The sequence below is a fragment of the Ziziphus jujuba genome, chromosome 11, assembly GCF_031755915.1.
Source record: "Ziziphus jujuba cultivar Dongzao chromosome 11, ASM3175591v1".
Classification (NCBI taxonomy): Eukaryota; Viridiplantae; Streptophyta; class Magnoliopsida; order Rosales; family Rhamnaceae; genus Ziziphus; species Ziziphus jujuba.
The window spans coordinates 20,229,548-20,253,830 of NC_083389.1; the positions used below are offsets into that span (position 1 = coordinate 20,229,548).

The following is a 24,283-nucleotide window of genomic DNA, read 5'->3' on the forward strand; positions in this document are numbered from 1 at the left end:
GATTTTTTTTTTTTTTTTTTTTAAAAAAAAAGGCCTTCAAGAGGAGAATGATCCGGTCTATTTCCCTTGGAGAATCTCATTTTGGATTCACCAAATTGTGTCACATTATTATTTTTTTAATCTAACGGCTATAGTTATTCAATGCTCTCATCATTGATTTGGAAACAATCTTTTCCGTAATTTTTGATACTTATTTCCTTGTATAATTTCGAATTAAGAATAAACAAATTAATAAAACATGCCTATCCAAAATTAATATACTATATGATTACTTTTAAGGAAAAATATGTCACAAAATTTTTCTAGATCTAAATGCACAAAACCGTGAAGTGCAGATGAATCTCAAAATTTCAAGATTCAAGTTTTTCTAAATTCACTCAAATGTTATACTATTAAAGAAAATTATCATGAAAATATATTGAATATTATTTTGATTATTTTTATAATTATTTTTCAATTAAAAATAATCAATTAGCAATTTAAGTTTGGGTAGGAATATTTTATTAATTTATTTTTAATTTTAAATTATACAAAGAAATTAGTATCAATCAATAACAAATGAGATTGTCTCCAAATTAATGGTGATGGTGATAGTATGGAATACCTATAACCATTGGTAAAAGTTTGACCCACACCAATTATTGAGTTCTTCATATTAGTAGTTAAAGAGAATTATCATCTCGTTGTTTCTTCTAAGATTGGTCAACATATACTTGACAAATTATGTTTTCAAAATTTGAAATTTGATCTATTAATATATAATTGTGCCTTCTTTTTTAATATTATGTGTAATTGTGCTTGATGAACAACATTGATTTTGTTTTTACAAATAAAACAATTATTGTAACTAAACGAAATATGATATCATCCATAAATATTAATTCATCATTTACTTTAGTCTTTTTTTTTTTCATTGCATTATGATGTAGTCCATAAAAAAATCATGGTATATTTAATATTATCAGAAAAAAAAAAACGAAATAAAAAAGAAGAAGACGAAGATAGAAAATGAAAATGAAAATTATAGTTGCATGTGGGAATTTGATACAAAGTAGTAGTTAGCTTGGTCGGAGGTTAGCTTAGAAGTGAACGTGTGAAAAAAGCCCATAGAAATAATTGGATGACTTGCAGAGCTAGCTTTTGTCTTTTTTATTTTTATTTTATTTATTTTTTTATTTTTGGGTAATGAGAGCTAGCTTTTGTTAGTCTCTAAAATTTAGGAAATATATATATATATATATATATTGAAATAATGTCATAAAGACGTGCCAGGCATTTAGTGAGCCAGTGGCGCTAATTGTTCATGCTTTGCCTTATGATTGTTTGATGCTTATGATTGTTTGATAAGGTTGATTATTTATAAATTAATTGGAGGTCAAACGTTACTTTCTTAATAATTGCATGAACCTCACCGACACCAACTCTATAACATAATTACAATATATAATTTAAACAATGCCTAATCGTGGGCTTTACATGCATATATGTTGATACATACATATATATATATATATATATATAATATAAGTCAAAACATACACTACAAAAATTTAATAGTTTTAATATCAGATTTTCTTTAATACCTTTAAATCACATTAATAATTAAATTTTAAAATTTAAAAATAGTCAAATATAAATTTAATGGCATATTAAATTTTTATTTACAATTTAAGAATTAAAAAAAAAAGTTTTGATATGCTAAAACATCTTTATAATGATATACTTTATTGGAATAACCTTAATCTAGTTATAAAAAAGTTTGATTCCAACTTGGGTTAATTATAAATAAAAATAAATTCTATATTGTAATAAGTTATGATTTTTTAAGTCCGATGTTGAGAAATTTTGTCTTCACATAATAATAATTAATAATATTGTAAAACAATGCATGGTATATTGCATTCAAAGTTCAACATAACATAAAATATTTATATAAAGTTCTTAGAGTTGTTATAACATCTATAAATTTGTTGGTATATAATAATTTGCAAGCAAGAAAACCTTCTTATTGAGCCAAAATATTTTTAATTACAACCCTATTAGGTTATAACCTCCTCGTAGTAATAAAATAATTTGGTCCTAACAGAATGATTATAGAGAGATTTTATTATATTAATACATGATTTGAATCTAATTGATATATATATATATATATATATATATATATAGTTTTGTTCGCATGAGCATCAACCTTTGGATTGGATCGTTTTTCAAAAGTTCATTAATGCTATAATATGAAAGTAGTGGAATAAAAATTTATTTTGAACAAAATGAACCCTATATAGATTAAAGGACAATTAATGCATTTATTTAATATTAGCTATTAAAGAGACCTAAGAGCCGATAAATGAAAACTCCTAAAAATAAACGATTAGGTCAAACTGATATTAATGGTTGTATATATTTATAAATATGCACATATATATACGTATATATATATATATATATATATATACAAAAATGCTCTCTCGAAACTGTCTCCTAACTTATCTTGTATGACATATTGATATATACTAAAAATGGGAGCCAAATGATCTCATAAAAATTTAAATACTTACATTTAAATGTTCACTTTCCCATGTTAAGTTTTTAGTATTATTATTCTTTTTTTTTTTATTAGAAAAGATTAACATATAAAACCAAATGAAATAATCCATGTGAGCTTATTTTTACTGCTAACATCTTTATGTCTCCTAAGACAAATTAAAAGATAGTTTCCAACAGATTAGATTTGTATATATACATATAAAAATTGATAATCATCGGAACTATAAGCTTGAGTCGGACTCATATCAAGATAATGTGATGGTTTTAATATCAAGTTTTCATTTATTATCCATTGAATTACATTAAGAAGTAAAAATTAAAAATAAAAATGGTCCAATATAGTTTTATGCTTGGTTTGGAGTTGCTGTAAATTATTAAAACAACAATTGGTTTTTTTGACTATTTGATTTGTGTTAGATAAATTATTTTTTTAATGTTGCTAAAAGTTACAAAATTAGAATTTGAGCGTTTGATAAAAAAAAATAAAAAAATATAAAACATAACTATTTTAATTCTATATGATGACCTAAATAGATATGAATGATCATTTCCTTATGTATATATATATATTATTACTATATTTAAATGGTTTAAAAGGAATTTTATTATTAGTTGAAGGATATAATAGTAATTTTAATTTTGAAATTCTGATTATACTAGAAAATGAATATGAGTAGTTACCCCTAAATGTTACTCAGATCTAGCATTTGAAGATGGTAGATTATAAAAGAATTTATATAGGTTTACCAAACACTATATTTAATGAAAAATTCTTCTGTAAGCCAAATATGCTTTTAAAAGTAATGACAAATGCCTTATTTAATGATATAATAAAACCTTATTTTGGAAAAGTAATTTTTATCGAGACTTGGTGATTAAAAAAAATATAATTTCAAATATTAACCTTTAATGTGATTCAAATACCAAAAATGAAAGTTTTGATTTTTAGTTTTAATATTAAAAACTTGATTTGAGCCTAACCACTTCAAGATCATTTTTAAAGACATGGTGACGGGGACAATAAAAATGGGATCCACTTTCTCTCGTGTTTATCTAAATAGCTGCTCTTAAGGGTTTACTTTCCTTTATTAGTATTATAATATTGAAAAAATAAAAAAACTAAATTGAAACATTATCATGTAAACCAAGTAAATTAATCAATATAGATCTAATTTTTATTGTTCATATTACCATGCCTGTTGGGATTAACAAGGAGATAATTTACAAGATATCAATTATCATATATATATATATATATATGTTGATCTAACGGTTTTACCATCAAATTTTCAATTATAAGCCTTTAGATCATATCAAAAGATAAAATTTAAAATTCAATTATTAACCATATATAGATTATTCAAAACCCTATTTGGGTAAGGTGAACTCTAAATAGACATAAATGACAATAAATAATAAGCCATTATAGTAAACCATCATATTAATTTGATAAGAACATGACTATGTAAGATATTTATATATATATATATATATATATATTATAGAAATATAAAGTCACATTTACATTAGATCAATTTAATATTTTTAACACTAGATCTTCTAGAAAAATTTTAGATCACTTTTAAGGATTGAAAATTTGGAATATTAATAAATGACCTAATTTAGATTTAATGACATATTCAAATTTAATTTAAAAAAAATGAATCCTTAAAATGATCAAAGAGCTGAAAAAGAAAATTTTCATGATAAAACTATTAATCTAATAAAAGCCATTTGATTGTATATATATATTCTTATTCACAATCTTGAACTAAAATAAAGTCTAGCTATTAACAACCCACAAGTGCTTGTAGATGGCTATCAGTTATGTAGGCTGTTTTGGACTTCAACTTTAGTATAGCGTTCTCAATAAGAACATCATAATATATATATATATATATATACACGATTCAAATCCTTAGCATGAAAAACGCTTTTCATATAAGATAACATGTTACATAATAATTTTGTTGTGTAACATATTACCTGAATGAGATATGCACATTATAATGAGGATCAGACACATATTATGACAAATATGTGTGTGTATATATATATATATATATATCTCACTATATATATGGTATAATTTTTGCATGGATGTACATAGTCTAGTTGTGTGTTTGGTTTTGAAGTTTGTATTTTGTTGAATTGAAAATTATAGAATAAATAAAAAATACATATACTCAACTATGACTACTGTTATGGTGACTCACCCCTCGAACAATGTTTATATTTTTGGTTTTCAATTTTTTCTTAAAAGTTTCAGTTTAATTGTGTATAATTAGTTAGTCAGGAATTGTAGTGCCGATTTGTAGCAAAGTTGGACATGAAATCGGTTAGTTGTGTATAATTGGTTTGTGGTTTAATTGATAGTTAGACTTCACACTCACTACAAGGTTAAAAAAATCTAGCTAGAAGATTAAGTTTGAGGGGGGGCAAAGAAAAAGAAAAGAAAGAGAGAACAAAATAAAAATCATTTTATATTGTTGATAAAGTGAGTTTAAAAAACGTTTTTCTTTTTGTCATTATAAATGACTATTATAGTTGGGATTGATATGCATGCTTCATTTCTCAAACAACTAAGAGCATAAAAATTATCAAACAAGCATCAAATTTGTTATTAATCAAATTTTAGATATCTATCAATATAGGTAGTAGGATACATATCAAAATATAGTATTTAAATTTTTGGCAAATAAATTTAGTAATCTAAGTTAATATTGCGCAACTATAATTGGTCTTACAGGCATGTTTAATAGTCGATTTAAAATCCCAAATAATTCAAATAACTGGTGAAATATTCATTCTGGAAATGTGGCTAAGTTAAATTATGTATACAATGAAACTTTTTAACAAGCTGTGCCTGTATATGATTTGTTATTCATGCTAGGCAACACAGTAAAACTGATCACCATTGTTATTTTATTAGTAGTTTATCCACCATTGTATAAAATGCTTTTCATTTTAGAGCGAAGATACCATGGTTTGTAGAATTTTCGGCTGTTGTAATCAGCCTTTATCATATTGACATATCTCTTAATATAAGATATGGGACATAATTTTTTGAATATTTTACAATAATTTTCCTCTTATATGGTATTTAGAATCCACAAATTTTCAATTGTAAATCAACTAAATCAACCTCATTTAACAGATAAATGATATAATTTGAATAGATTAATTATCTCTCCTTATATATATGTACATAAAAAAAAAAATTCTAATTATCCTACCAAATAAAATGCAGTCATATTTTTATTTTTTTTTATATATAATTTCAATTTATTTAAGTATAAAATTACTATCAAAGGTGCATTTAAGATATTCGGTAATATCCAATTGAACATCTTCACGTATGTTGTGCTGCATGAATGTTTGACGGTATGTAGTAAAACAACTTTTTGGCATAATTAATCAATGTGTGACTGTTGAAAGTGCATGGATTTGGGTGATTTAGGTATTATGGAATTTATAGAAAGTTGTTTTTGTAAATTGTGTATTCAACTAAGTACCATGTAAAATGAAATGGATAGTTTCAGTCGAAAGAGAATCCAGTACTTCTTGGTCGTGAATATCTGAATAGGACGAACCGCTCTGTGGATTGCTTCGAAACAATTAGAATTAGTCGGTCAACTGGAATGTGTATTATCCATATAGGAGTCAATTGAGAAGATCCGTCGACCTCAATTCAGAAGTATTTTTATTTATTTATTATTAATTCAATTTATTAATTTATTAAATTAATAATAAATTGAATTCTTTATTATTAATTATTAATATTAATTATATTTAATAAATTTTAATAAAAAAATAATAATTAATATAAATATAATTAATATTAATAATTAATAATAAAGAATTCAATTTATTATTAATTTAAAAACATTTTTATTTGTGCCTATAAAAATATAAATTCGAGTAAATGAATAAGGAGATTTAGGATAACTCATACATTTGGTGAATTATTCTTAAAATTAAAATAAATAAATAAATAAATAAATAAATAAACTAACTAGCACCATGTAAGGAACGGACTTTGACACTGAAGAATTTTTTAGTTTGTGAAACTAAAAGTGAATAAGCCTATAGTAAGAGCCCGTAAAGGAGAGTAAGAAAGCCCAATTTAAATGCAGTTCAAGTAAAAAGCCCAAGATGAAGGATTAACACTTCCCGTGCATATAGTCGATCAAATTTCATGACACTAAATAGAAATTTCACAAACTAGAATACTTTGAGCGATTTGTCTCTTAATCTGTACTTGTTGTTTAAATTGTGATTATAACTTTAATAACTATGATCTCCCTAATTGTTCTTCTGCTTTCTGTAATCTTTTCTCTTACACAACACCAAGGACCTGCTCCTGAGAAATCTCCACAAGTTAATAATGCTGCTACACATTGATTTTCTTGGTTTGTTTTCCTTTGCAATTTCCTCCATTGTATCTATTATATGCATGTCTTTCTGAATACTTAGATTCGTAGTGAATTTGATCCCAACTTTGATTTGGCCTTTGTATGTGTCATCTTCAAGCACCACATTGTATGGTGCTGGTTTTATTTCTATGGTTCCTCTTTCATATCCCTCCCTAACTATTCCACCAAGATAAATTCTGCATATCAGAACAGCAAACATAACAAAATTATAATTTATATGGATAGAGCAACTTCTTTACATACAATAGCCTATCTATCTATCTATATATATATATATATATATATATATAATATATATATGTAGAAAGATAACATATATTCTTTACTAGGTCCTTGTGCTTTAATGTTTTTACTGCCAAAAAAAATAAAAATAAAAATAAAAAATCTTTATTCAACAACTTAACAAATTAAAAATAAAAAATAAAAATTGAAAAGTAAATTTACTTCTGACCAAAACAGGCTCTTTAAAAGTATATACATATATTTATATTAATAGTTATGAAGTAAGGACACACAATTACTCATAATTTTTAATCAGAACATCTTTATTTTGTTTTTGCATTTCTTTAAAAGCTAATATTTAAAAAAGTATTAATAGTTTTGCGGGTCCATATAAAAATAATTAACTTTATTCATATAGGATTTTTAAGGCATTTAAGTTACTAATGAATAAAAGTATTATTTTATAATTTATATTTCTGTATATAAGCATTTCTATATATATATATACATTACAAAAATAAAAAATAAAAAAAATTAAGGAGGTATTACATGGAGTCACCAACAAATCCACCGTCTGTGAAGAGTTCTGTGTCCATAATTCTGAACTTGAGATGGGTTAAATTTTTCCAATCAGAGAATGGTAATTCAAATGTGAACTTTTCATTCCAGCAAGCCTTTTCATCTTTACCTTTAAGCATTGCATATCATGACAGTCAGAATTGTATAAGCTACACATTAACATCATTCTGAATATTATCTGACATAAAGCCAATTAAAATACTTAACAAAACCTGTTGATATTTTGCTTCTAAAAATGTGAGCTCCACACTCTATTAGGACATAATATGCTGGTCTACCTGAAATAAAATCAAATTAGTTTCAAATATAGAAAAAGAAAAACAAAAGTAAAAACCCAAAAAAAAAAAAAAAAAAAATTAGAAACAATAGAAAATTTTAGAGATCCTACAAAACCAAAAATAATTAAGCTAATTACCAATAATATTTGTGTGCCTGATGCCTTGAGCATTAACAAGAAGTACTTCAAGTGTTCCTCCTACTCCTTTCATGTGAGTCTTTGTGATGGCCACTTTTGTTCAACAAAGATTAGTGTGAAAGAATTCAGTTGAACTTAACAAGGATCTTTGATGCTATGTTACATAAAGGAAAAGAAATAAAAACTGACATGGTGGCAGTTTCATAATTAATTCACTTATTAGGCGTTTCTGGACGTGATTAATTAGAACAATACAAATGAATCCCCTTGTTTGCAATTCATTAAAATTAGGTGTATAACTGCAAATTCAAGGATCCTAACGCTAATGACTTTCTTTTTTTTTTCTTTTTCTCTGTGTGTGTGTGTGTGTGTGTGTGTAGGGGGCATTAATGGTCATATTTGAGATGCGTGAAAAAATGGCACCAAACTTTGGTTGTCAAATCGATAAAAATATTAATTTTATCTCCCAAGTCCAAATGGATAAAAAGTGAAAGAAACATGAAAAAAATAAAAAATAAAAATAAAAAGAAAGGTTAAGAAAAACTTATAACTTTTTTAAAAATATTTTATAACAGAAACTGAAAAAAGAAACGTATCTATAAACAAAAAAGAAGAAAATAAATTTTTTGATGGAAAAAAAAAAGAAGAAGAAAATATTAAAATAACTGATGATGAATATATGGTAAACTAAAAACTGGAAAAAAAGCCAGGATTATTATTTATTTATTTAAAATCTTGTTTCTGTTTCCATTTTAAAAGACCCATTTTACACTAAATGCATAAATCAATAAAACAAAGTTGAGTTGATTTAAAGAATAAGAAGACAATATACGCAATGATAATAATTTTTCTAATAAAAATGAGAATCATTTTCTTTTTTTTAATTTCGAAAAATATAAATAACATTTTCTTAAATGGGATCCATTTAATAGGGCAGAAAAAAAAAAGCCCAAAGCCAAAAGTGATGGCTCAATTAGGTTTGCCCATTAGACTGTAGAGCCCATATCTCATCCGTTAGAACCTGGTCCTCCAACCAGGCGTGCAAGGTCCCTTTCATATGTTAACCAACGGGATAGATGGATATTAGGAGCAGGCTTAACCCGAATCCAAGCTTAATGGATCAAATACCCAACTTGTTCTATCACTTTATTGCCCCGACTAGGGTAATATGCTCACGTTACAAAGCACGGTGACAGTGCCTCACTTTTGACAATTTATGATGTTAGTACAATTTTTGAGTTGTCTATGTGGGATATTTTCCCCAAAATATATTTATAGATTTGTGCATTGAGGTAGATTTTAGTGCTTAAACAAAAATAGAGATTTCCCAACCTTGACATTGAGAAATTTTTATATTTTATTTTTTAGTGTCAAATTTGAATACTAACTAGTTTTTTTTATCCATACTTTGTTAAGCAATATCACCAAAAATTTGAGCAGGTAAACTAGGATACATGTTTTTTATAGCAATAATATTATTTTTAATACATAAACAATTGATCCTTAAGGCATGGAAAACTTTACCAATTTTTATCGGGAATTAGATTATCAATAGGACAACTAGCAACAATCTAGATATAGATATAGTTGCGCATAACCAAAATTTGATATATAGAATATGATATTTTAATTTTTAATGTTCGACGTTTTATTTCTTATTTGTTTGGTTTTTTTATTATTATTATTATTTTTTGTTATAAGAAAAAGTAAAATAAGAATGACAAAGCTTTTACTGAGGTTACACTTTTATTCGTCAAAAAGAAAAAAACAAAAAAAATAAAATAAAATTACGCTGATAATCATGTATTAGTTTGTTGTTCAAAGGAGGCATAGCAAAGCCAATTGAGGTTGGAATATATATAGATATATATGTGCATATGCGAGTGCGTGCGCGTGCATGCGGTGAATCAGGTTTTAAAAGCAAGTTTTATTTATTTATATATATATATATATTTTTTTTTTTTGGGGTTCAACGCAACCTCGTTGGTTGAATTTATTGAGTTTATTTATTTATTTTTGGTGAGTTTATTTGCCATCCACTTCAGTAAATAAAATTTAAACTTTTAATTTTTTTTTTCAAATAAATAAAATTTCTACTTAAATCATTATTTATTAAATTAGTTAATGCATTTTTTCTTTTAAGATTTTACTTTAATTGTATAATTGGCGTGATAGTTGTGGCTTCTCACCTAGTCACAAATTTCCATAAACTAGTGTTTTTTTTTTTTTTCTTTTTTTTTTTTTGGGGGGGGGGGGGGGGAATTCAAATAAACTAGTTACTATGTTAAAAAAAAAAAAAAATTAAAAACTGTTTAAAACTGTTTATGTTTTCTTTTTCTTTTTATTATTATTATTATTATTTTATATCATTATAAAGTACTACATCAAAAACCAAAAATGAAAAAAAAAAAAAAAAAAAAAAGCATTAATGATACCAAAGGAGGGGTTAATATATTTTCCTTTGAAATGAAAATGAAATACAATAGATAAGCCATCAAAATCTCCCCTCCAGTTTCTTCCTTAATTCTCTGTTAACATAAACCATAACCAAACCAATCCAACCCAACGCAACGTACCACTACTAGTACTTCATATCCCACAACATTTATCATCCAAAAGATGAAAATTCTAGTATCTACAACATTCTTTGTAAATTACTATTAATCTGTACCATTACTAGTAGTAGTAGTAGTAGTAACATTCTCATTCCCATGGAGATTCAGAAGCCGACCAACTTTGGGATATTTCTCAATGAATTTGAACTCCCAGTCTTCCAAAATCTGAAGCTCTTCAGGACCCAGATCTTCAAGATTCCCATTAATGTCATCAGGTTTAAAGGACAGAAGAGCTAAAGCTCTGCTCGCTTCCCTTCCTGCAAACATGGCGTACGGACCTCCACGCCCATAGAAATTCCTGATTTCCACCATAAATCAATGATCAATCACGAACCCAGAAGAACCCAACTTTTTTTTTTCAAAAAAAAAAAAAAAGAAAAGAAAAAACCCAGAAAAAATTTGTTGAAATTGAATGAAAACCTTCCGGATGAAACATCGTAGATTTGACCCTTGATGGAGATGAGGAGTGGCTTATCGGGATCGGAACCATCGTAGGCTCTGAGTTGCTCGTCCGTCAAATCTCCCAATTGGAGCGGCGGCTGATTTGTGTTGTTGGTTTTGGGACCCAGATAGTTGTTGAGAAATTGGGAGCTGGAAACGTCGCCGTTCAAGGACATGGCCACTGGAGGTTTGTTGAAATCTTCTGGAGAAACGAACATGGAGGTCACAGTCTTGTAGACGACCACCATCATTGCGGCGATGGTGAAGAAAGCCGCCGGTGAAAGCCCTGTGTACCACGTTATCTCTTCCATCACCTCCGAATAGATCCCCATTATCTTCTTCTTCCTTCTTCTTCTTGTTGTATTTACAGAGAACAAAGACAGAAGAAGAAGAGGTTTAATGCCTTAATGGAAGCTAATAAGCTTTTATAATCTTCTCACCTAACACCTCCTCCACCAGTCTTGTTCTTACATTTTTTTTTTTTTTCTCTTCTTCGGTCAAACTTCATTTTCTTTTATCCTGAAAGTTCCTTACGACGGCCAAGCGGCTTAAAAAAAAAAATAATAATAAATAAATAAATTATAATACTTTAAAAAATAAATAAATACACATATCTTTCAGTTTCTCAATTCTCCTATACATTTTTTTTTTAAAAAACAATTTTAGTTCGACCTGCATTGTAAATTTGTAATAAATATTAAATTGCTATTTTTTTTTTCTATTACTTACATTTTATTTAAATCTTTTCAATTTTATCATAATTATATTTAAAATTATATTCTAAAAGAAATTATCATTAACATTTTTTTAGTTTTTACATTTATCAAAATCGGGTTCATCGGTCAGGATTTATTAATTAATTTTTACAGCTAAAACAAAAAATTAATATTTTATAAACGAACAATATTAAGAAAATACATTTTGTTCTTAAACTTTTAAAATTAACTATAAAAATTGGCATATGAAAAATTAATATAATGATTTTCTAAAATGTGGATTTATTCGTAGTTAGGGCAAATTAAAGGGTCTAAATTAAATATTCCATTTTCACTCATGTTTTTAGAATTTGACTAGATTGATTAACTGATATTCAAATAGATTACTTGTATAGATAAAATATATCTAAAATTCTAAATCATGACGTTTGTTTTAAAAAAAATATTGATAAAAAAAAAAAACATAACATAAACAATATTTTGTCAATGTTATCTTATAAATATCAACGAGTTAAATTAACCATATAGTCTTTATTTATCTAACCAATTTGATTACTAGTTAGTCAATTTTATCAAATACTTAAACAAAATAAAAAAAAAGAATTAAAGAGGTATTTTGACATTATGCATTAGTTTAACAGGAAATTGATTTAATTATGTTTAGAAAAAAAATAAATAAAGTTGAATAAAGTTGAAGTTGGTGTATTGTAATTTAAAAAACTTGACTTTTACTTATTTGTCGCCAGCCACTAATCTTGATAATCATTATGAGACCCATGGTTGATGCCATAAGTTAATTGGCTATATTTATTTACTTATTTTTTGCTCAAGGTTTTTTTTTTTTTTTTTTTCGAAAGTGGATCTTTTTGAATAGTCATTCAAATTATCACAAATGGCATATCATTAACTAGTGATGGTTAAACCAAGTGACAAATAACATTTAATTTAAAAAAAAAAATTGATCCCTGTAAACAAGTTTAAATGAGTTTTCTTTTTCTTTTTTGAGAAAAATTTCCAAATGTAATAATAACGGATGTGATTATAAATAGTGAGATTCATCTATATAAAAATTAAAATTTTAAAATTTAGCATTAATTAAGGGGAATTTTAAATAATTTTCATTTTTATTTAAAAGGATTCTTTTTAAGTTTATTTGTTCTCTTGTTTAGGGTTTATTTGGCAGTAGAATTAGTCTGCACAAACACTATTGTCCAATCTGACCAAACCAAATCGACTATGGTCAATTCAGTAAAGTTACCTTATGTCATCTTTGTTGTTTTAATTTGGTTAGACATCTTAACCAAACCGAATAATTTGATTTGGTTTGGAATTTGCTTAAAAATTGCCAAGTCCAAACTGATGTGCACCTTATTATAGATGACATAACTTAAACAAAAGACCAAAAAAAAAAAAAATAAATAAAAATTCACTTGAATTAATGTTTGAAATAACATTTATATAATTATATGCAAAATAAATAAATGGATATTAAAATAATAATAATTATTATTATTTTTATTATTTATTTTTTGAAAAAAATTAATTACTATAAAATAAATGGGTGACGCTTTTGAATCAATACTTGTCATCCTAATTGTTAACTTGTGAATAATATTATTATTCTAATATTATCACTGTTTATAAATAATAACATAACTTCAAAAATAAAATAAACTAATAATTTTTGGAATAATATTTACAAGAAAACTAATTGCATAAATAATAAAAAAAATTGATATGAATTGTATAATAAAATCAATTATATTAGTTGTCAATGAATTAAATTAAAATAAATTTTAATATATTTATTTGAAAAAGCACGACGTTTGTGGCTCGATGCGTTGTCTAAAGTTTGTTTAGCTGACGCTTAACTAGTGTCCTGTATTATATTATTATATAAATAATATTTAATAATTTATATTTTGATACATAAAAATAAATTAATTAGTTAATTTTAATGAAATATAAACTATCCAAGTTAGTCCAATTGAAATATAAAAATAATTGATAAAAAATATTATTTTTTTTATTTTTTGCTATGGATAAAAACTATTATTTAGAAATATAAAAAAGTTAATAATCAATTTATTCTGTATTTAGAAATATTTAAATAATTTATTTATTTATATGTAATTAAGGATATTTAACCGACACTTTAGCTTTAAAAGCATCGTTCTATCTGAATAATTTTAAATTTAGAAATATAAATGTAATTACTAAAAAAATTATTTAGAAATATAAATATTATAAATATTAAATTAAATTATGTAATTAATTTTAATTTGTTTAAAAATACTTTTAGGGTGTTTAGGCGGTCGCTTTGGTCATGGTAAGCGTTGTGCTACCTGAATGAAAATTATTTTATGTATTTAAATATTAAAATTATTAATTAATAAATTAATTAATATCGAAGTTATATTGTATTAACATATATAAAAATAAGTTAATGAATCGTTTAATGGGTTTTGACATGCTTTCCCAACCGCTTTTGAATCTTTTCCGAACATCTAAAATGGTCTCGTCTAGAAAAATCTTATTGAATTGTTATTGAAAATTCATTTAATTCTTCTCATAAAATGGATATAATCCTACATTATAAATAAGATATCATAAACATTTTTAATAGAAGTTTCACAAAATTATTAATCAATGATAATATAAAAGTCAAATATATTAAATCAATCTACCATCATGATTTAAAAAAATTTAAAAGCTTAACACTAAATAAAAAACAATATAAATGATAAAATCAGCAAAATACACGAGAAAGAAAAATGTATCAATAATGAGATAACATCAACGATAAAAATATAAGATGATTATATATTGAAAAATGATGAAGATGTCAAACATAATGTACGCAACATATCAGGTGATGGTGGCCAAGAAGAACAATTTAAAAATATAAAAAATCAATGAGTATAATAAAATAATCATATAAACATAGCTATTTCATTTGAGAACTTTTCACTCAAAATATTTTTTTTACTCTTTTGAAAAATTTCTCTTTTTAAAAGAATTTCACAAAATTCAATTTATACCACAAAATAATATTATAGAAAGAGCATTTTATAATTAAAGAATTTAAATTATCATCAACCAACTAAAACATAAATTTAATACTAGGTAATAAACAACATAATCATAATTTAGAAACAATAATAAAACATATAATGTGTATCATAAAGAATACGTAAATATATCATATGGTATACCTAACACTATTAAGTAGTGTACGCTGTTCTAAAACACTAACAAATAGTAAAATATATATATAAAAATCAATATTATAAAGGAGTGACATACAATTTATCATCACTTACATAACAACATTACATAGCAACATTGTTTACGGTTAGTCTTCCACTGGGCACAAATCCTAGATCTCTTTGGTTTTGCAAAATGATCTTTAATCTATTCTGCCATTTATAATTTTTTTAAAAAAAGAATATTAAAATATATAAATTATTTTAAAGCATTTTATTCTTAAAATCATATAAGTTTCTTTTTGCTTCATTCCGTATATAAGAAATATTTTTTAATAATTCATGTACCCAAAAAGTATTTACATTTTTATTTATTTTTTTAATTCATATTCTTTTAATAGAATTTTAAAAATTTAGCATTCAATTTAATATTTGAAATATGATTTTTTATGAAAAAGCATAACTTTTATATTTAAATATATGTATATTTCAAAATTTAAAATTATTTTTTAATAAAAAGTTGTTACAAAAATATTTTTCTTTTATTTTTTTTAATTATTGGCGCATATATATGATTTTAAAAATGTTAATGATTTAACAATATTATTGTTACTAATTATTTTATTAATTATCAAAAAAGAATAATTATTTTTTCACAATAAGTAAATGAAGTAACAAAAACTATACTAAACCATATTTGATTTTAAGAATATTTTTTTAAAAAAAATAATGTAAATATTTTTATTTTTTATTTTTAATAAAAAAAAGTTTCAAAAGATAAAGTACTTGTCCAATTTTATTTTCATTTTTTTTTAAAAATAATTTTCCATGGATGAATGTTATAATTCTTAGCAGATTTATAGACTAGCAAACCCCCCCCCCCCCAAAAAAAAAAAAAAAAAAAAAAAAAAAGAACATAAGATATTAACAAAACCTGTATATTTATTTATTCATAAGATAATTGTCAGCACTCAGCAGTGGTGATTGGCGTAGTGGAAGTAGAGCAGCAGGCAAGTCCACTGGGTTCTGGTGTAAGTTGGTTTTTAATTTGCTAGGGTAATTGAAATCCTGGTTTTCAGTTTCCATTTAGTGCTCATAAATTCTTTAATTTGTAAAAGGATCCCATTCACCTAGTTTCCAGTTCCAGAACAACCTTGAGGGGTATGGCCCAGGCTGCACAAAACCCAGGTTACAAAATTTGTCATCTTGTTGCTCTGCCTGCTTTGCTACAATCTTTTCTGACTCGAATCTGATATGGATTTGCCAAAAAAATGCTTTCCTTTCTACTTGCAGATACAGATTTTATAATTTAGTAGAGTTTGACTATGATAGCTCTGCAGTTTCTGTAAGCTTAAATTGGGATTTAAGTTGATGTGCAAACTGTTATCTATTTTTAGTAATATCCTAATGAATATGCATATGCATCCTTATTAAGTGATAAATTTGTATAACTGCTATCTACTTTTAGTAATATCCTAATGAATATGCATATAATGCATCCTATTAAGTGATAAATTTGTATTGCTTGATAAATTAGTTTGCAGTTCCAAATTTCTTGTGAAATATGATCCAACTGCGTTAACCAAAAATAAAATAAACTAAGTGGAAAGAACAGTTCATGTTGATTGTTGATCAATTCGATGACATAAAAAAAGAACTGAGCTTTGATCTTTATTTGTCTTCCAAAATTTATCAGAATTTGGTAAAATTTGGTACACTGTTGGATTACTTTCATTGCCGATATATACTTTCGTTTAATAACAAACAAACCTTTCAACAATTAGTATTATTTATTTTCCTCTTAATATTTGTCCAAGAAATTTGCATTTGTGTTTAGCAGTAAAGCCTCAGAAAGTGGTAGTACCAAATAAGCATGGTGAAAAACTCGTGGGTTTATTGCATGAAACCGGATCTAAGGAGATTGTGATCTTATGCCATGGTTTGCAAGCCACAAAGGTTGTTGTTCTGATTAAGAACTGCTATATGCTTTTTTGTTTGTTCCAGCTCTATTATGATCTCAGTGGAAATTCTTTTATTTTATTTTTTTTAACTTTTATTTTTCGCCTTCAGGAAAGAAAATTAATTGTGAATATAGCAGTTGCATTGGAAAATGAAGGAATTAGTGCCTTCCGTTTTGACTTTTCTGGAAATGGGTAAGTTCTTGGACTGCTAGCTAGCATAACAGGGTCTAAAATTCTTGATTGTAATGGAATTTTTACTGAAATCTTGATCTATCCATGGTACTTTTCTTATAGCTGTTTGCTCTTCTCTCTCCCCCTTACTTCTTTTATTTAGATATGGTACTGCATCAAGAATATAATTAAATAATTATTCTTTTTTGAAAAAAAAAAAGAAGAAAACATGTTGGATAGGGTATTACACACGCTTTCATTCAGTTAAACTTCTTGTTGTGCATTTTCAAGCACTTAAATAGACTTGCAGAACAACGTCAGTCTCTGTCATGTTATTATTCTTTGGCTTAAATTTGTAATTTGCTTTTCAGAGAAAGTGAAGGTTCATTTGAATTTGCAAATTATCAGAAAGAGGCTGATGATTTACATGCTGTAGTCCAACATTTCTCTGGAGCAAACCGCATAATTGGTGGAATTCTTGGGCATAGTAAAGGTTCATTTGATTCTTCCACACATATGCTGATGATTAAACTTTGTTGTCAATTTATCTTGGTCTCCTTGTGCTCCAATCACTGGAATGGTGTCCGTTGATGTTTGTTTCTCACTTAAATGTGTTGTTGGCAGGAGGCAATGTGGTGCTTGTGTATGCTTCTAAATATCATGATATCCATTCAGTTATCAATGTTTCCGGACGTTATGATCTGAAGAGAGGCTTTGGAGATACATGGGGAGAAGACTATATGCAAAGAATCAAGGAGGAAGGATTTATTGATGTTAAAAATGAGAATGGTAATATGTACCTCAATTTGTGGCTGTGACCACGCGAGTCAACTTTAATTTCATAAGATCAGTCATATATATGTGCATCTTTGTTCTCCTGTGTTTTTGGTAGAGTACTCATTTTTGCATCTCACATACTTGACCAGCACTATTTCTGTAGGAAGTGTGGACTATCGTGTAACCTTGGAAAGTTTGACGGAGCGCCTAACAACTAATATGCACACTGCATGTCTTCAAATTGACAAGGATTGCAGGTTAGTACAGTATGATTAGATCGTAAATCTTCTGACATGTTTTCTCTTTCCCTTACATTTACTGTACAACCAAAACCATCATTTGTTAAGAAAAATAAAGGATATGAACATGGAATGCAAGTTTGATAAGATATTTCTTCTTGATGCTTTGTGATACGTGGCTGCGTGATTGTAATTTGTTGTCTCAAAAAACTGGGATATGCCCTTCTTTGAGTAAATTTATGGTATTGGAAACTCAAAAACTTTATGGTATTGTCTCTTCTCTTTCCATTCAATTTATGGTTTTGAGAAATTAATCAAGTCAATCTTTCTGGATCTAAAACGGGGGTGGTCATTCTTTCTCCTGATTGTTTGCTTGTAAGCATATTTAAGTGTCACTTGGCATTAGACATGCAATTCGTTGGAAATTAATATTATGTATCTCCATTTTAATCATATCATCATACAGGGTCTTGACAGTTCATGGATCTGCTGATGAAATAATTCCGGTTGAAGATGCATATGAGTTCGCCAAGATAATACCAAATCACAAACTGCACATCATAGAAGGAGCAGATCATCAATATACCAATCATCAAGCTGAGTTAGCCTCTGTTGTTTTGGAGTTCACAAAGTCATGCCTGCATCAGCACAAGGCCAGCTTCTAGCTAAGACATTTCTCTAGTTTCTTCGCTATTGAATGTACTTTTGTGATATGCTTCTGCTGCGAATTTCAAGGGCTAAATGCTTTTGAATTGTCTGCTAAACTTTGGTCAGGAATGTTAAAAGAACTCCATTATATAAATCCAATGTCTCTTAAACCTTTAGTTTGTTTTGGTTACAGTTTTTGATCCGACCATTAAATTTCCCTCATATGGTGCCCTCTGAAGCTGAATATGATATTAGTTTCTTTCCAAACAATAATTCCCCAAAAAACGAAAAAGGAAAAATCAACTTTGGAACCCTCACGTGATTCTGGAAAGGGAGAGTAAATTACAGAAATAATTAGTGAAAATCACTACAACAACATTTTTAAATTTATATATTGATTATTTTATTTTATATTGTTTCAAAAGGATGTAAAAAATCGAGCATTCAATTCAATTTTTGATTATGATTTTTCATGAAAAAATCAGTGTTTTAAAAGACTTAAGTCGTCACAAGGGCAAGATCAAGCCTTAAGCTTTAGAAGCCTAGACGTGCCTAGTCGAAGCCTATGCTTGAAAAGGCATTTTATAATTATATTATTATTTTAATTATTATAAGGCTACTAAATAAACAAAATAATTTATATTTTAAATGTCAAAATATATATATAAGTTTATATTATCTTTGGATATGCAATAAACATGAATTAACATGTAATTGATCATAATAGATTTATGAAAATTTATGTTTTTCAAGTTTCTAACAACATATTAGTTTCAAAATATATATATTACAAACCTACAAATACCTAATAATTCCTAGATTAATATATGCTTTATCTATTACCATAATCTAACTTTTGTCTAATTCTTTATCGGATTCCAATTCAATATCTACATCTTCATCTAACTCATCTTCCGTGCCATCTGATACAAAATCATTTTCCTCAGGCTCTTTAATTTCAACTTGAGCATTTCTTTATTTGATTTCATTATTTCCTTTTTTTTGTTAAATTTTCTCTCTAATTCCTTAATCCTTATACATTATCTTTTCCTTTTTTTCTGTAAGAAAAAAACACTTAAATCTTAAAAGAAATTTCATTTTTCACCAATATTTTTTATTTAATTTCTTATGAAATTTTTTTTAACATTTTTTAAAAAATAATCTTAAAAAAAAGAACTTTGAACAAAAAAGCTCGCACATTTTAGCGCCTAGGTGCACATTAGGCAGTCAACATAGCGTTGACCATCTTTTTATAACTTTTCCTACTATGCGAGGCGTTATCTAAAAGCATCACGCCTAGACAGCGCCTTTTCCTACCTTTTAAAACATTGGAAAAAATATAACTTTTTATATTTTTATTAGTTATAAATATTTTCCAGAATTTAAAATTTTTATTTTAGTAAAAATCTTTTAAAAAATATTTTCCTTTTATTTTGTTAATTATTGGTTCATATATTTGATTTTTAAAATGTTAATAATTTTAAAATATTTATTACTAACTTTTTCTATAAATTATAAAAAGATATATATATATATATATACACATATATTTTACAATAATATATATATATATATATATATACAGATATTTTACAATAAGCAAATTAAGTAAGTAACAAAAGCTTCATTACACAACATTTAATTAAAATTTTTTTTTTTTTAAAATTGTTCTATTAAAAATATTTTTTTAAGTATTATTTAGGGCTTTTTAGTATTTATTGCTCGTGGCATCTACTAAACTCCCGCATTAATCAAGTAATATTTCAAAATCATTAAATCTATGCAAATATGCTAATTTCAAATAACCGCTAGCGTTATCCCTTAGTTCGCTAGTAATGAAATTTTACATAGATGTTTTCAATGTTTTAGGAAAATTATTCATAAATAATCATTAAAAAATTCCACCATAGATCTAGATATGATTAAAATATTAACTATTATGTAGAAAATCAACATTTCCACTACAATAGAGATTAAACCTTTAAATCTTCAAAATAAATCAAGAAATTTCTAAAAATTATGTCTAGAATAGAAAATCATCAACTTAGCTCCAATAATGCTCCATAGAACTTATCTCTCCATATTTCTTCTAAAAAGAATCCAAATTAGCCTTAAAACAGCATCTTTTAGTTTTTATTTATTTATTTATTTTTACTTTAAAAAATAAATCCGTAAAATCAATAGGTATTTATTCTAACTAAGCACAAAATACTGAGAAAATATCTAATAATAAGCACAAACAAAGACTATAAAATAGTAATATTGAACACATATCACACCTATCACACCCTCACATTAAATTTACTATTCTCTAGCAAGTAAAAAGACTAAGGATTGAAAACAACTATTTTAAAAACTTTATAGTCACATTAAAACTATGGCTAAGCAAACGTAATATGGGTGCCTCAAAAATTGAATATATCATTAATTCAAAAATACATCTAAGTAATTATGAAATCAAACACCTTATTTTCCATCCAACATATTCATTATTTTCAAAGTGTATATGTGAAATCGATTATAACAATCAAGATCATACACTTAAATAAATACATACTAACTAAAGAGTAAAAACTAAAGTATAAATTTCATATCTATGACATAATCAAAAACTCTCCACTAATATGGAAATAATACATCACTTTGAATCAATAGGTTTCTATCTAGCTTGTATGTAAAGTCCAAATGATAAAAATGCTAAAAAAAAAAAAAAAAGGGGATGTGAAAATAAATAATAAGAAAAAAAAAAACTTCAATCAAACCTCCATGAATATATGCCTAGAAGGAGCATTGAATTCTATCTTCAAACTTATTTTCCTCTTTTCATCCTTCAAATATTTAAAAACCTTATTACTTCAAAATTACGTTTTATCAACTTTTCACTTTAATGATAACCTTCCAATACCTTCAATACGATACAATATAATCTTTTCTTTGCAAAGGTAATAAAATAAGAAAATCAAAAGCTATTATTTGTTTTGGAGGTTGATCATCATTTATTGGGGTGCCTGGGGGTAAAAGCCACACTAGCAAAAATAAATAAATAAATAAAACTAATAACATATGGAGGAACTAAAAGTATGTATTGAAAAAAAAATATATATATATATATATATATAAATTCCTTTCACAATTCTAAAAAAATTCTATATAGTATCGTTCTTTATATACTATCATTTAAATATATAAAAAAATATAAAATAATTTTGTACAATATTTTTAACATCTAAAATACTCACAATTCATACAGTCTTAATTAAACCAGAAGATATATATATATTCTTTTCCCTTTACAAATTGCTTACAAATCAAATACCACTTCAAAAAAATTCTTCCAACACTTTTGAATGAAATTGATAGGCATAGAAATTGCACAAAGGTTTCTTTTCGGTTGGAACACATTTGCACAATGGAAAAATGCACTTGTTAGAGTGTTCGATCTTAAAATTATAGACGTATCTAAAAATATTCGATCATATACTTGCAAACACATATGAGATGTTCAGTTACATACTTCTAAACATATTTGATATGTTTGTATATGAAGACATTTAGTCAAATACTTTTGAATACATTTGAAATATTCAATCATATACTTTTAAACACATATGAGATACTCATATCTAAAAACATTTAAGTTTATTCTTCTAAATATATTTAAAATATTCAATCATATATTTCTGAGCGTATTTAAAATGTTAAATCTTATACTTATGAATACAAATATATTTAATTAGTAAATATTTTTAATAGTAATTTTAAATGGGATAAAAATACAAATTTATAATAAAACTGTATAGAGTTTGTTTAATAATGCAACTAGAACTTCTAATATACATATATATATATATATATATATATATATTTAGATATATAAATTTTATATGTATTTTTTCTTTCAACTTGTTTCATCTTGTACATACATCATTCAAAATAATAATAATAATAATTATAAATAAATAAAAACAAAACAAAACAAAATATTGTTCCACATTGTTATTTTTTATCATAAAGTTAGCAATATAATCCAACAGAACAAAAACTGGACATTTATATATATTGCTGCTCAAATAAAACTGTATATATAATGTTGATATGTTAACATAGTTAGCATCATTAAATAAAAGAATTATAAAATATGTTAACTGTTGTCACTTGTTCAATTAAACTTTTACTTTAAATTATTAATATTAAATTTTGACATGTCAGTACATGTTAATAATATATTGGGATTATGTGGCTAAATAAATTATAAATCATACATATATATATAGATATATATAACAGAGATTGATAGGAGGAGATGGTTCTTAAGTACTCTGTTGATTTATATATAATGCCACTATATCACGTCAAGATTAAATATAACATATTCACCAAAAAAAAGATTAAATATGATTATTTATACAATCTCACTATTTTTCCATTAATTAAATTTCTACATAGAATGTATGTAAGAGATAAATAACATATGGAAAATGAAAAGTATTGTTCAACTCATACATGAAAAGGTTTGTACATTAATCTTAGGCAAAATAAAATATAAATTTGTAAATATAGAATGACAATACTTAAAAATAACGAATAATAATAATTGTATTAAAAAAAATGACAATCTAATATAAAAAAGAAAATGAAATCCAATCCTTTCATTTTATTTATTTATTTTTTAAATAAGAAAGAAATGATACTCATAATGTTACATTTGACTATATATGTTGAAAACCATAATTAACCAACCACGCATAACATATATTGAAAATTCTGAGCCTAAATGTTGTTACCAAAATTCAGAAAATGCTGAAAATTAATATAAAATCTACTCTTATAGATCATTATCTTCCTAATCAATTAAATATTCTTATCTGAAATCTGCTGCTTTAATACAACTGAAAAGTTGGTGTGTTGTAATTTAAAGAATTGAGTTTTGCCAATTGTTGCTATTGATAATGATCACTGTAAGATCCACAGTTAATTTGCTAAATTATATATATATATATATATATATATATATATTAATTATATATATATATATATTTTAATTTTTAAACTAAAAACCTAATATAGAAAAAATGATCCTTTTGAATATCAAGTTGCTTTTTTCGCCCTAAATTCCGTAAAACAAGTTTCAAAGTTTAAATGAAAACAAGCTGTTTCTTTTTCTTTTCCTTTCTTTCTTTCTTTTTTTTTTTTTTTTGGGGGAAAAATCCCTTTTTTTATTAGGAAATGACCTACAAATAATTTAAGTTAATATTTAAATATAATTTTGACTAGCTAAAAATACTTTTGATTTAACAAAAAGGTATTCAT

At 25.5% G+C, this 24,283-nt stretch overlaps 3 protein-coding genes across 6 annotated transcripts; 1 reads left to right on the forward strand and 2 right to left on the reverse strand.

Annotated features, from left to right (window-relative positions):
• Positions 1-6,852: 6,852 nt before the first annotated feature.
• Positions 6,853-8,272, reverse strand: LOC107433033 (elicitor-responsive protein 3). Its single transcript, XM_016044271.2, has 4 exons — positions 8,200-8,272; positions 7,997-8,062; positions 7,755-7,893; positions 6,853-7,159 (listed from the first exon to the last, which is right to left on the reverse strand). The coding sequence occupies exons 1-4, from the start codon at positions 8,270-8,272 to the stop codon at positions 6,853-6,855; spliced, it is 585 nt and encodes a 194-aa protein (XP_015899757.2).
• A 2,356-nt stretch (positions 8,273-10,628) lies between these two features.
• On the reverse strand, positions 10,629-11,754 carry LOC125419445 (membrane steroid-binding protein 2-like). Its single transcript, XM_048465444.2, has 2 exons — positions 11,235-11,754; positions 10,629-11,112 (listed from the first exon to the last, which is right to left on the reverse strand). The coding sequence occupies exons 1-2, from the start codon at positions 11,585-11,587 to the stop codon at positions 10,860-10,862; spliced, it is 606 nt and encodes a 201-aa protein (XP_048321401.2). The 5' UTR covers positions 11,588-11,754; the 3' UTR covers positions 10,629-10,859.
• A 4,314-nt stretch (positions 11,755-16,068) lies between these two features.
• Positions 16,069-19,165, forward strand: LOC107433034 (uncharacterized). Of its 4 annotated transcripts, none has more exons than XM_048466202.2 (8): positions 16,069-16,208; positions 16,296-16,365; positions 17,015-17,133; positions 17,248-17,330; positions 17,681-17,802; positions 17,934-18,098; positions 18,250-18,343; positions 18,792-19,165. In XM_048466202.2, the coding sequence occupies exons 2-8, from the start codon at positions 16,341-16,343 to the stop codon at positions 18,988-18,990; spliced, it is 807 nt and encodes a 268-aa protein (XP_048322159.2). In that variant the 5' UTR covers positions 16,069-16,208; positions 16,296-16,340; the 3' UTR covers positions 18,991-19,165. The 4 variants fall into 4 exon arrangements, with proteins under 4 accessions (XP_048322159.2, XP_048322161.2, XP_048322162.2 ...); XM_048466204.2 differs by having other exon boundaries at positions 17,018-17,133; XM_048466205.2 differs by having other exon boundaries at positions 16,106-16,187; positions 17,018-17,133.
• The last annotated feature ends 5,118 nt before the right edge of the window (positions 19,166-24,283 follow it).